At 44.5% G+C, this 14,495-nt stretch overlaps 1 protein-coding gene across 1 annotated transcript in view; it reads right to left on the reverse strand.

The window, feature by feature from the left end:
• Nucleotides 1-14,495, reverse strand: part of Gid4 (GID complex subunit 4 homolog) — a 25,085-nt gene continuing 10,590 nt past the window's right edge. The window contains exons 4-6 of the mRNA XM_021639561.2: nucleotides 10,760-10,861; nucleotides 8,824-8,954; nucleotides 1-3,327 (exon numbers count right to left, since the gene is read on the reverse strand). Coding sequence (XP_021495236.1) covers nucleotides 3,264-3,327; nucleotides 8,824-8,954; nucleotides 10,760-10,861 — 297 coding nt within the window. The 3' untranslated portion in view covers nucleotides 1-3,263. The remainder of the gene's footprint in view (nucleotides 3,328-8,823; nucleotides 8,955-10,759; nucleotides 10,862-14,495) is intronic.

A 14,495-nucleotide genomic window follows, 5' to 3' on the forward strand; every position in this document is an offset into this window, starting at 1 on the left:
TGCTTAAATACCTTTATTATTTTTTTTTTAAAAATTATTTAGACATTGATAGCTCTGCAAAATACTTCTCCCATTGCAAATCTTCAAACCCTTTCCACAGGTCTTCCATAAAGAAACAAAATATTCATACTTTGCGCCCATTCAAATCTAATTTTTAAAAAACATTTAAGATTCAAAATCAAGTATTTTTCTTTCCCAGAACTTGTTAGTAATTTTAAACCACAATGTAACATACTTAATGGCATTTCTTTTTAAAAATTAGCTTATCAGTGACTATTTTATGAGGAAAAAAAAATCCATTCAAGGCCTTAAAGAGAATATAAATTCCCTGCTTCTGAAAGCAAAAGACATTGAGGAAACCCCTTGTTCCTCTGGAGTCTGATTTCAACACTGCTAACAGAGCCAGTACAGCGACTGACTTCCTACTTAATATTAAGCATTGTCTACTTACTTTTGGACTGCAGCTGAAATGCTAGACAATCTTAAAAGGGATGGGTGGGTAGAGAGGTAAAGCAGGGCATGGGAGGGCCAAGGCTGGCCACTGCCGTGGAGCCTTCCTAGAGGAGGGTGAGAGCAGCCAGCCCTCTAGTCCCTGCCTGGGGGCTGGCTTGCTGGAGTAGAGAACAGTAGGAAATTTGCAGTCTGCACTTATTTCTCAATGTTAGATACAAGTGTCAGTCAAAGATATTGCACACAGTACCAGAGGCATGTAAACCACCAAGACAGCTGGAGAAAGAGTTACAGATGGAGACAAGTCCCCAGAGGTCCTTCAGGGACAAAAAAAAAGAAAAGTCACTGTCCATCAGGTAGGAGTTACTAAGAATTGGAACTTGTTTTTCCTGCCCAGTGCTCAGGAGCAGAATTCTAAGCAGCAAGTCTTCAGGTGCGCATGAAGTCTGCTAAAGGCATCCTTCCCTCATTTTTCTAAGCACAACTGGAATACTCCCTTAGCTAAGAAAGAAAAAGGAGCAGGGCATGGTGGCTCACACCTTTAATCCTAGTACTCTCTGAGTAGTCAGTTGGAACTCTGTGAGTTCAAGGTCAGCCTGCTCTACATAGTGAGTTCTAAGCCAGCCAGAGTTACACAGTGAGACCCTGGCTCCAAAGAGATAAGAGAAAAACAAACAAACAAAAAACAACAGCAAAAAACAAAAAACAAAAAGCCTGCCCTACCCAATTTATAAGAGAAGCTGTCCATTGGTGTGCTACTTGAGTTAAACACAAGCCCCGGCTTCGGGGTGACTCCACCTACTGCTGAATGATACCTGCATGGCACGCAAGGCATGGTGGAAGGAGGAGGAGCCAGAGGAGCTGAGGGTGTGCTGCAGGGAGAAAGCCAGCATAGTCTCTCAGGCTCCTTCACTCTTTAGTGCCGTGCCTCCGCGGAACTGAAGCAATGGTGTCCCAAAGTGTAAGCCAGGCGTTTCTGAGAGAGCCAGCCCTTGATGTTCAGTTGAATTTTGATGTCTTTTGTTTGGAGATGGAGTCTAGGTTCACCCTAAACTGACCCTAACTCCTTGGCTTAGGCCTCCGGGGAGCTGGAGCTACAGGTGCACTGCCACACCCAGGTTGCTTTTCAAGGGTAAGGAACCATGGGATTCAGCCCTAGCAATGGATGTCAATCATTTTTTCTACGTAAGTCTTGGGATGATTTATTTTTGTGATTTCTGAACCCTGACTTTACTGAAGTTGTACCCTGCTCACAGTCTAAGGACTACACATACCACAAGTAACTGCTGGTTCCTTTCCCCACTTCTGCTCTTTTAAGGCTCTCCAAACATTCAGCATTAGTAATACACAGTGCCATGAGGACAGTCAACCCGCTACCCCTGGTGTCCCTTTTTTCCAGCACTGGGATCAGAAGCAAGGCCCTCATATGTGACAAGCTGGTGTTCTCTCAGCTGCACTCCCAGCCCTGATCTGTATTTATTTTAAAGCTTTTTCCTCTTGTGTTTGAACCTGTAAACCACCAGAATTCCCCAGAGTCCTGACCATGTGGACTACAACTGATGCCAACCTATCAAGCTTTTTAAACATTTAGAAAAACCAAACCAAACCAAACCAAAACACTCCCCTACCCCGCACTTTGGCACATGAGCCTCGAGTTATTTGGGCGCATTTATCTTTCCTGCTCATGCCATCCCAACATTTCAGTCATCCTTTCCGGAGAATGGAGACCCCTTCTGCCTTTGGAAAAGGTTGTCATGTCACACTGATGTTTTGAGTAGCAAAAGGAGGAGGCACAAATGCTCAACTGCCCCGGAAACAGTTCTTGTGTTTAGCACTACTGTAACTTATGCAATGCTGTAAATCTTTTGTACCAGGATGACTTGTTTTAAAATTGCTGGTTGATTAAATATACATATAGACATAGATATAAAAATCACTAAGTCAACATTTGCTGTTTTCAATGTGAAAACGATAAAATGTAATTCGGAATAATTGTGCATTTGCCATAAGGTCCTTGTTAAAGGTACCATAAAAATAATAATTTTGTAATAAAAAACTCTTTTACTTTAGTATTGCCCTCAAGTTCAGAAGTTTGGAGCAAATGTACTGAGAAAGCAGTTTGGGATTTGCTCCCACCAGGGATCTGGAAGCCTTAAATTTAGTGATCCCCGACAGCAGGCCCAGAAAACCCGACAGCCATGTGCTAGTCTTGCATTGTTAACAGTTATAGGGCTCAGCAGAGCCACTTGCCCCACAAGACATCTCAACTGGAATCAAACACTGATGAGGCCCACCAGGGTCCCCACCTCATTTCACTGGTGGTAGATGCTAGGCCCAGACAACTCCCCATATATAGAGCTCTAGGGCACAAGATGCTGGGCTCTGCCTTTCCTTGGGCTACCAAACAAGCAACTGGGGAAGGAGGAGGGCCTGGGTAGGGACCACTGAGCACCAAGGCTGAGGTGACCCAGGAGCTGACCTTCCACTCGGCTAGAGGCAGACTGAGGAAAGATGGCATTTCAGTGATGCAGAAGTTAGCTGTGCAGGAAGGAAAGTGCATTTAAGATTGTTCAGAGACAGATGGTGACCACAATGCCACAGAGAGGAAGGAGGGGGGAGGAGAGCTCCCTCTGCCTGCCTGCAGGTTGGCCATGCTCCTTGGATCCTGTAGGTTAACATTCATGCTTTCTGACGAAGTCTGCTCGCGAGGAAACAGGAACACACCTCTCCTGGTTCTGGCAGGTACATAATTTCCTTGGCAAAGCTCTTTGTTGCCAAGTTCAGTTTTATTTGGCCACTGTTCTGAACCACTGTCACCGGAACTCGTAGATGGGCGCGCTGTGTTCAGGAACGTGGGTCAGGTTGAGGGACTGATACCTGCAACAGGGAGACACAGGACAGAGATGCTGGAGAACTCCACCTAGAGGTGTCAAATCATTTTCAGTTACTGATCCATCCACTTCTGCCTTCTGAGTACTAGGATTAAACATATGTGCCACCAGGCTTTGATTTTGTTATATCTTTGTTTTCTTTTTAGTGTGTGCGTGTATGCATGCACGCGTGTGTGTGCATATACCATGCGTGTACCTCATCACTGTGGATGATAGAAGAGGGCATAAGATCTCCTAGAACTAGAATTAAAGATGATTGTGAGCCACCATGTGGTGCTGGGAATCAAACCTAGGTCTTTTGGAAGAGTAGATAGCTTAACCACTAAGCTCTCTCTGGATCCCCATCTTGTTTTATATATTTTTACTTATTTGTTATTTATGCAATGTTCTGCCTGCATGTGTGCCTGCACGCCAGAAGAGGGCACCAGATCTCATTATAGATGGTTGTGAGCCACCATGTATGTGGTTGCTGGGAATTGAACTCAGGACCTTTGGAAGAACAGCCAGTGCTCTTAACCTCTGAGCCATCTCTCCAGTCCCCCCCAAAATGGGGTATCACTATGCAACCCAGGCTGATCCTGAACTCCTGGAACCAAGCATTCCACCTGCCTCAGCCTCCCAAGTAGCTGGGAACACGGGTGCACACGACTACATCTGGCTTTGCTAACATTTTATAAATGCCAAGTTGTACCTAGCTAGTTCCTTCTGCTCCTTTTTTGTTGTTCCACCTGTACCATATATAAGAATTGCTTTTAAATAATCTGTTCTACTCAGGAAACAATTGTAACATAGTTCAAAAACAGGACCTGAAGGCTGGGCATGGTGACACAAGTCTTCCCCCCCCCCTTTCTCTCAAGACAGGGTTTCTCTGTGCAGCACTGGCTGACCTGGAGACACAGCCTTTTATCACAGCATGTGAGAGGCAGATGTTATAGATGACTATTAATATCTACTATTGGTTCATCTTTTATTAATGCTGCTGTTAATCCTAAACAGCTGTATACCCAAATCACCACATAGACACTGGGATTTACTTAATTAACCTAGAACACAATGCTGGGCAATAGTTGTTCCATCCTAAACCTTCAAGCCCATGTAGTTTCTACCTTTTAGATTTCTCACATTATACTTGCTTTTAGTGATATATTAGGTCCAGTCCATCTCTCCACGTCATTCCAAGATCTCTCTCTCAGCCTCAGTTCTCCCTACTTTTCCCCGGCCCTTATCTCCTCCTGTCCCTCCCTCTCTTCCTGCTTCCTTTCTCTTGCTCAACATTGTGGCTAGTTGCTTTATTTTGACATGTTTACACAAAGTTGAGACAAGTGATGCTTAGAATAAGTATCACAATGCAATGTCCAGATTGAAACCAGAGAGTGGGGGAGAGAAATCAGCATTTGAATGAACAAGTGTAAAGTGTATATATTCCAAAAGAACATTATACTAACAGGCAGAAGCAGGTAGCTCTCTATGAGTTTGAAGCCAGCTTAAACTCAGGTCTACATAGAGTTCCAGGTCAGCCAGGGCTACATGGTGAGAACAGGTCTGAAACAACTATAAAACCCTGAGTCAGGCCTAGAGTACAGGTCTGTAATCCTAGCTACCAGGGAGCCTGAAACAGGAGAATCACAAGTTTCTGGTCACTTTACTGTCACCATAGTAAACTATGTCTAAAAACAAGACACAAATGTAGTGTAAGCTCTAGGTTCACAAACAAAAGCCAAAAACTAAAGAACAAGAAACAGGACCCCAATAGGCTCCAGGATGAGATGGAGCTCAGCACCTCTCTCCTACTTGTAATTCTGTATATGTGCTTAAAGAGCACCAGTAGGATTACTTCATGCCCAATAAAGACTATTCCAATTCTCACAGTAAACAAAGACATACTGAAGAGAAAAACCACACAGCTTGCCCTGGATTATCTCTCCACTTTCTATTGCTTCCCACTTCCTGAAACATGGCTAAAAAGCCTGGATGCCAGAGGGACTGGAAGTGTCTGTTTCTTCCACCAGTAGGTGTTCTCAGAGATCAGGAAAGAGATGGACAGTCCTCATGCAGAGATAACTCCTGGGTGCATTTTAGTTAGTGCCAGGAAGGTTAGCTTTCCCATACCTGCTTCACGTAACAGTGAAGAAGAACAGAGGAAAGCAGCTTGTTTCTAATACAGATTTTAAAATATGGGCTGAGGATGTAGCTTAGTAGTAGACAGTGTGCCTAGCTTGCTTGGGGCCCAGGGTTACACCCTAACACAAGAAGGAAAAAAAAATCAAGCAAGTACTATGAGACCAGTGAGATGGCTCTGTAGGTAATAGTGCTTGTCATGTAAGTCTAGACACCTGAGTTTGAACCCACACAGAGGTGAAGAGAGAGAACCAATTCCACAAAGCTGTCTTCTGACCTCTACACGAACACCATGACACATGCACTCACATCATATTCATATACATCATGCATACACACACACGATAAAAATTTTTAGAAAGGCTGGCAAAGACTGAGAAGATGGCTCAGAAGCTAAGAGCACTGAGGTTTGGGTTCCTAACACTGCATGACAGCTCACAACCAGTTCCAGGAGATTCAATGCCCTTTTCTGGCCACCATGGGCACCAGACATGGAAGTGGGGTACAGACACACATGCAGGCAAACTAGCCATTCATACACAAAATAAAATAAAAAATTTAAATTAAAAAAGGTAGCAAGATGGCTCAGTGTGAACCTAGTGCCAAGACTGCAACCTGAGTTTGACCCCTGGGACCCACATGATGGAAGAGAGAGCCAATATTCTGTGTGGCATACATGCTACCACACAACCCACACATCTACCACACAAGATAGATAGACAGACAGACAGACAGACAGACAGACAGATAGATATAGATGGATGGATGGATGGATAGATAGACACACAGATAGATATAGAAAAAAGGTCAAATGAGAGGCTGGAACGATGGCTCAGTAAAGCTTATATTGCTTTTAAGGAGGACCTGAGTTCTATTCCTAGCACCCAGTGGCCTGTAACTATGGTTCCAGGGACCCAAGCTTTGGACTTTGCAGGCATCTTCCCTTACATGCAAAAATGCAAAAAACAAAACAAAACAAAAAAAACAAAAAACAAAAAACCCAAAACCTTTAAAAAGTGACAAAAACAAAACAAAACAAAACAAAGCAAAAAACCCAAAAGACTATGTACAAGTTGTTAGGAATATGCAGCACCAAAATTATAATGAGCTTCTTCTTCATGCCATCTTGGGCAACTACAAAGACATGTTAAGAGGTGTTGGCGATGACATAGAAAAGCTAATGCTCTCAAATCTTGCTGGTAAGAATCTTAAATGGCACTGTCGTGTAGAGAAGTTTGGCAGTTCCTTAGAGTGGTGAACAGACTTAGCATCTAACCCAGCACTTTCACTTGTACACATATAACCAAAGCAGAGGAAAGCAAAAACCCAGAAACTCACACCTGCAATCACAGCAGCACTACTTCAACAGCCAGAGACACAAGTATACGGGAGTCCCTTCACTGACAGAGGAATGGACAGACAAATGCTACACAGATATGCAATGGAGAACTTGGTAATGAAAATAAAGTTCAAGCCTATCACAGTGACTTTGTGCTGGCTGGTTTTCTGTCAACTTGACACAAGCCAGAGCCATCTGAGAGGAGAGAGCCTCAACTGAGAAAACACCTCTGTAAGATCCAGCTGTAGGCACACCTGTGGGAGATCCTCTTCATTAGTGACTAATGTGGCAGGGCCCAGTCCATTGTAGGTGGTACCATACATGAGCTAGTTCTATAAGAAAGCAGGCTGAACAAGCCAGTAAGCAGCACTTCTCCATGGCCTCTGCATCAGCTCCTGCCTCCAGGTTCCTACCCCATTTGAGTTTCTGCCCTGACTGCCTCTGATGATGAAGCATGATATGGAAGCATAAGTAAAATAAATCGATTTCTCCCGAAATTGATTTTGGTCATGGTCATCACTGCAATAGAAAGCCTCATTAAGACGCAGTGCACACTTGTAACTCAGTACCCAGGAGGCGGATGTGGGAGACCTACACAAGTTCTAGGTCATCCTGGACTATATAATGAAACCCTGTCTCAACCAAAAAAAACAAAAAAAAATTCCCACACATGCTATGATAGGAGTGATTCCTCGGAGCATTTTGCTGAATGAGATGCGAGACTCAAAGGCCAGATATTACAGTATTATTAAAGGTTTAAAAAAAAAATCACCTGAAAACAAAATAATTACTAAAAGCCACCAACAAAGAATTTGAATCAGTCTAGGCAAGGATCACTCACAAGTCATCAAACAACAACAACAAATCTGAAAGGAAATAGTGTTCCATTTTATTTAAAAAAATTTTTATTTAACTTTTATATATGTATGTGAGCCTGTGTGAATTTATGTGCACTACACATGTGTGGGTACCTGGAAGAAAAGAGCATCAGATTCTCTGAAACTAAGTTCCAGGTAGTTGTAAGCTACCATGTGAGTGCTGGGATCCAAACCCGGGCTCTCTGGAAGAGCATGAAGTGCTCCTAACTGCGGGACCATCTCTCCAGCCCACAGTGCTCACTTTCGGGGAAGAAACAAGCTGGTAGAGCTAACCCTCAAAGTACAGCAAGGAAGAAAGCATGAGAGTCCCATGAAAGGTGGCAAAAGCCAGCACTTCTTTCCGTAGCCTTGGAAGAACATAGGGAGGGAGGTGAACTCTTGGCCTCTCGCTCATCACACCTAGATCAAGTGCATGAGAGGCAGTACCAGCTGGTAACTGCCAAAGTCACACTGTCTGTAAGAGACTAGAGTTACTGCTCAATTTGTGGAGAATAAATATGAAACAATCAGGATTGAGGCAATCATCCCTGAAAATTCAAGACTGCCTGAAAGTATATACTGGTCTTGCTCAATGTAGAGCACTTACCCAGCAGGTACAAGGTCCTGTCCCATGGAATAAACACAAGGTCCCATCTCTTGTGTGTGTGTCTCTCTCTCTTACACTTACACACACACACACACACACACACACAGACAATGGGGCTGGAGAGATGGCTCCATGGTTAAAGCACTTGTCTGTTGATCTTGCAGAAGATCCAGGTTTGGTTCTCCACACCCCCATGGTGTCTCACAACCATTCATAACTCTAGTTTTGGGGGATCCAATGCCCTCTTCTGACCTCTTTAGGCACCAGGTACACAGGTGGTATGCATATACACATGCAGGAAAACACACAATCACATTAAATAAAGTCTAAAAAGTTTTACAGTATTTGGAAATGTTATCTGTACTACTTTATATCTACTTTCATTTCGTTTGCTTCACTCTATAGATAAGGAAGTCCCTGTTCTACGTGAGATCATCTAAATGGCCTCAGCATATACACAGACTATGATATTTAGACAGAGCAGACTGAGAGTCTCTCTTGAGATGTGACGGCTGGAGCTGAGGGTAACGCCTGCTGCAGCCCAGGCCACAAGGTCCTTACCATTCTGAACTCCGATGGTAGTAGTAGCCCTCTATGGAGGCCGCTGACTTCTGAAAGCAGATGTAATAGAAGCCAGCAAAGGAAGCACCGCTGATGTCTTTGATGGTGTGGTCCGGGACCAGGAACTGTTCCTGCACACAGATATGGAATCAGTCATACCTTCCCTTGCAGTAAGACACCAGAGGGTTCTAAAGACTGCTAGAAAAACAAACAAACAAACAAACAACAACAACAAAACAAAAACCCAAGCCAACAAACAAAAATTCTGTGACCACATGGTCCTATTCAACCCCTGGGTCTCTGTCTGGTTTCGGGGGCGGGGGGAGCTCATATGTTACTACAGTATCCTACCTACTGTTGTGAGCCCACAGGGTCAGCCACTCAGGACAGACCAAGCAATACTGCTTTCTGCCTACTTGGCTGCCCACCCACCTCTCAGAGACCACTGACAGAATAACCTGGAAAGAATACAGGAACTGTCACTGCGTTCTGATTACCTCTAATAACGAGCCACATCTATTGCAGTCTGTGATCATTCTGAGGTAAGAGACCCTGTGATACCTCACCAAAGCTCTACCTTTGTATAAGTCACAAGAACAGTGCTGTTTGTGCCAGGCACATTACAAAGACAGGCAATCTGCCATCTGAACTGGTAGCAAGCAGTGAAAGGCTATGTCCTCGCTCCTGTTCTCTGGGAGATGGGTTTAGAAACCCCAGGGCTTCAGGTGAACCAAAATCCCACATGTGTTACTCTAAGAGAAACTGTTCAGAGACGACTCCAGTGCTATAACTGCTTTTATTTACTTTTCAGTGCTGGGATGAAACCCAGAACTGTGACTACACTAGACACATGCTCTACCATAGACTATACTCCTGACTCCTGTCCAGCTTTTCTAAAGGACTCTTTATTGCCTTATTCAACTTTCACCTATCATTTTACAGTTTAATTTAGGGCTGAGGTCTAGCTTAGTGGTAGAACCCTTGCCTAGCATGTGCAAACCCTCAATTAGTTACATCCTCAGCACAAGAAAAATTAACCTCAACATCAGTGCAAGGGCTTAAAGGGTTCGCTGGCATGTTCCCCACTGTAAAGCGGGCTGGGGAGAGGCTCAGCATGTGCTGGGTAAATATCCATTGCACGGCAGCGGAGCTGGAGAGGGAAGCTCAGTGGGCTATCCTGTGACTGTCTAGTAAGGGAATGTGTCTTAAAGCACAGACAGCAAGTGGCCACTTTAGATGAGTGGTCTTTATGAAAACTATAATGTGTCAGACTCAAGAAGCTTTCTTTTTCCTCATAGACCAGGTAATAAGGACTAGATGTGGGCAGGTGTTCCCAATGTTCTCTCACAAACTTGCTACATGCATTTGTAGTCATGTGGCTGCAGATAGCATACTGCCAAAGCAAGGCACATAGGACTCTCAGATAAAGGCCAATCCAGAGCAAGCCAAAGGCCAAGGAGGGGAGAACTTGTGTTCCATTCCCTCATTTCCTGAGCAGTCGAAGCAGAAGCCCTGGATGTGGGGGTACAGGATGTGGTTGGAGAGCAATCATTCTGATGGTAGGAATAGGATGCAGCGATGACTCAGTTCAAGCCAAGTGTCCCTGAGCCCCCAGAACACCCGATGACTCATGCTGGAGGTTCACAGAATTCTTGGGTGGGAAAATGAAAGGACAGGGACGCTGGTCAGGGGTGGCTACTGGCATGAATGTGCCCACTGTCCACTACACAGCACACCCAGCTTACTCAGGTGCACTCTGGAGCCATCACACAACGGCTGCCTACCACTTACAGGGACCCTGCCATGAAGGCACACTGATAGGCACCTGGCATTGAGGGCCCTGATAGGGAGGCCATAACCTGCAAGAGGAAGTGAGCCTGGGTGCTCTAAGACCTGGAATATGGAGTTTAGGGAGACAGCTTAGGCAGAATCTTACCTTCCACCGCATGAAGACATAATCCCCATTTTTCAGTTCTTCATAATCAAAGTCGTCTGAATTAAATGATTTTGCATACTGATAAAAAGCCAGAAACTTGCCCTAAAAGCAACAACAAAAAAAGAGCCTCAGTGATCGACATGAGGAAATGTGGGCATCTGAGCTCATGACACCTGGAGAGGACGGCAAAGTGGACATAGCACTATTTGATGGTGTGCCTAGTAAACATAGCTAGGGGATAAGGTCAAGAGGGTGGGAACGGCCACAGTTACAGAATAACCTACCAGAACACACAAGGTAAAATAGATCAGTGGGATATCAGCAAAGAAACATGGAATGGCGCTGAGCACGGTGACATACATCTTTAATTTCAAAACGCAGGAAGCAGAGACCCACAGATCTCTGAGTTCGTGGCCTGCCTTGTCTACATTGTTCTAGGACAGCCTGGGCTACATGATGAGACTGTCTCAAAACAAACAAACAAAACAAAAATACAGAGGGGCAAAAAGAGTCATAGTGCGTCCCAGCACTGGGGAAGCCTGGATGTAGGAGACCCAGGAGTTCGATGTTATTTTCAGTGACACAGGGAATTCAAGGCCAGCCTAGACTACATTAGACTTACAACAGCAAAAAACCATGCTGGACATGTACTTTTAATTCTGCTTAGTAGGCAGAGTCAGGAGAATCTCTGAGTTGGAGGTAGCTTGGTCTACACAGCAAGTTTGAGACTTCCCAGGGTTGCATAGAGAAACCTGTCTCACCCAAACAAAAGGACTGAGGAAACGGCTCAGCTAGAAAGTGCCTGCTGTATAGGCACGAGCATCTTGAGCTTAGAGTCCTGTCACCCACATAAAAGGCAGGAATGGTGTATACACCTACAATGCTAGCGCTGCTCTCAGCTCAGAGAGGCTGCCTCAGGGAACGTGCAGCACTGTAAAGAGACCCGTGCTGACCTCTGGCTATCCGCACATCCACATCCACGCCCTCCCACCAGGTGCCCACAGGTGCGCTCTGTGTGTGTGTGTGTGTGTGTGTGTGTGTGTGTGTATTATGTGCACAGACACAAGAAATAAACTGAAAAACAAACAATAGGCCTGAAGAGCTGACTCAGTGGTTAAGGCACTTGTTGCTTTTGTAGAGGACCCAGGTTTGTTCCCTGCACCCACCCAACATACATGCAGGCAAAACTCTCATACACATAAACAGACAACAAACATGTCCAGAGCATGTCCAGAGCTAGGTGTGGTGGTGGACATGTGTAATTGCAGCACTCGGGAGGCTGAGACAGGAGTATTCCAGGTTCAGGGACTGCCTAGACAACAAATTGAAAGAGTGAGTGCCTGTCCAAGCAGGGAAGAGGGGGTTCTTGTGGCATGACATTGGGCTTGTGCCAGTTATTCAGGTAGCAACTGGAAAGGGGTAATAGATGCATAAACTTAAAAATACAAATATAAAAGAGAGTATGATGGTGGTGGTACACGCCTTTAATCTCAGCACAGGAGGCAGAGGCAGGAGGATCTCTGTGAGTTCAAGGACAGCCTGATCTACAGAGTAAGTTCCAAGACAGTCTGGGTTACACAGAGAAACCCTGTCTCAAAAACCAACCAATCACATAACCAATGCCCCTCCCCCCTAAAAGACTATTTTTGTAAAAAGATCAAATCAAATCAAACCAAAATATAAAACCCAAACCAGAAAGTCCCCCAAAACTCTGTAGTCATCTCTTAGTACTGGCAGAGGACAGATTCCAGGACCCTGTATAGACACCACTTCTCCAGACACTACAGTCCCTCAGATAATGTGGCTTGATCTGTCTTGTATACATTATACTTCTATACACTTTCAGCTGTCACTAGGAAATTGGAATGCAGTGCCGATGCTCATAGACAGCTGTACTGTATTGTGCAGAAAAAAGTAAAGTAGCTTGTGTGTGCTCAGTAAAGACACAGTTTCTTAAAGGCAGGGTCTTGCAGTATAGCCTGCCTGGTCTGAAACTCACTTTGTAGACCAGGCTGGCCTCAAGTTCACATTGATATGCTGGCTTCTGCCTCTGGAATGCTGAGATTAAAGGCCTATGTCACTGGCAATATATATATATATTTTAAGTTTTATTTTTATTTTACATGTACAGGTGTTTTACCTGCACGTATGTATGTGTACTATGTATATGCCAAGGAGGCCAGAAGGGGGTGTCATAGCCCCTGGAACTGGAGTAACAGACAGTTGTAAGCTGCCACACGGTGCTGGGAACTGAACCTGAGTCCTACGGAAGAGCAGTAAGTGCCCTTAACTGCTGAGCCATCTCCTCAGTCTGAGGTACAATTTCTTTCTTTCTTTTTTTTTTAAGATTTATTTATTTATTGTTATGTATATGAACACTTTGTTTTCATGCACACTAGAAGGGGGAATCAGATTTCATTAAAGATGGTTGTGAGCCACCATGTGGGTGCTGGGAATTGAACTCAGGACCTCTGGAAGAGCAACCAGTGCTCTTAACTGCTGAGCCATCTCTCCAGCCCCCAATTTCTTTTTTTTATTAACATTTCTTGTACTGCAAAGGAGAATAAATGAGTTACTTCCCCCAAACATTTTCAATCTAAAATCAGTTGAATTTACAACGTGCAACCTCAGACACAAGAGGGCCTAAAAGAGGGTCAAGATGACGCTAACATCTGCCTTCCTGCTATGCGTGTCATTACAGAGTTTTCTAGTCAAGTATTTAAAAATAAGCACATACTTTGTAAGAAAAACCTGAAATAAAAGGCTAACAGTGAAAGTTTAATATATGCAGGAATCAAAGCACTATAATAGAGTTTGATATGTTAGGTCATAAATATTGTCATAAGGATATGGAATCCTGACTGGATGACCACACCCCTAGCTTTAAGTGTCACAGATAGGAGTGTCTAAGGCACAACAGCATGTCTAACTCTAGGTTACAGCAGCAAAGTTGTAGCACAGGTATTATCCCACACCACAAACTCAGGGTAAACACAACAAGACCTTATCTCAAAAACAAAAATCCCGCTGAGCAGAGTGCCGTCCGTCTGCTATTGCAGCACCTGGGAGGCTGAGGCAAGAGGATCACTGAGATTTTCAAGCCAGTCTGAGTCACAGAAGAAGATCCTATCTCAAAGCAAGCAAACAAACAAACAAGCACTCTTCGCTACCTGACAATGGCTGACTAAGCCAAAGGCTGGTGTGATAGGAAAAACCCAACTTTTTGAAGATATAAGTCTTGGGTAAAGACTCAAACATAAACCAAGGAAAAGACCCCAGGGCAGTAATCCTAGGTTGTTTGGTATACTCGCCACTGGGCAATAAGGACACTACATATGTGACTGCTAAGGACAGGGAATCTGGATTTCTCAGGAGTGTCTGGTTGGTGTAGGTTAAGCTCAGCCCAAGTCTATTAGGATGGACAGAAAGAAGCAATGCGCTCTGCCCTTGCTGGGTTTCATGACCCACATCTCCACTGTAGGCTATCCAGAGCATGAGAGGCAACTGCTACCTGCTTCATGGGGCTTCACCATAAAGAGGTGCTAGAAAGGAAGAATAGATGACAGATGGCTAGAACAGGGGCTATTACCCAGGCTCTAACAGCCACACAAAGCTGTGGATGGAACTGAAGAACTGTTCTCATCACCCGATATTTAACAAAAGGGTTGGCAGACCTGGGGCAACGGTGGCTTGTTCAGGAACAGGCTCTGACTAACTCTGCCGGGACCAAGGCCCT

The sequence above is a fragment of the Meriones unguiculatus genome, chromosome 11 (assembly GCF_030254825.1).
Source record: "Meriones unguiculatus strain TT.TT164.6M chromosome 11, Bangor_MerUng_6.1, whole genome shotgun sequence".
Classification (NCBI taxonomy): Eukaryota; Metazoa; Chordata; class Mammalia; order Rodentia; family Muridae; genus Meriones; species Meriones unguiculatus.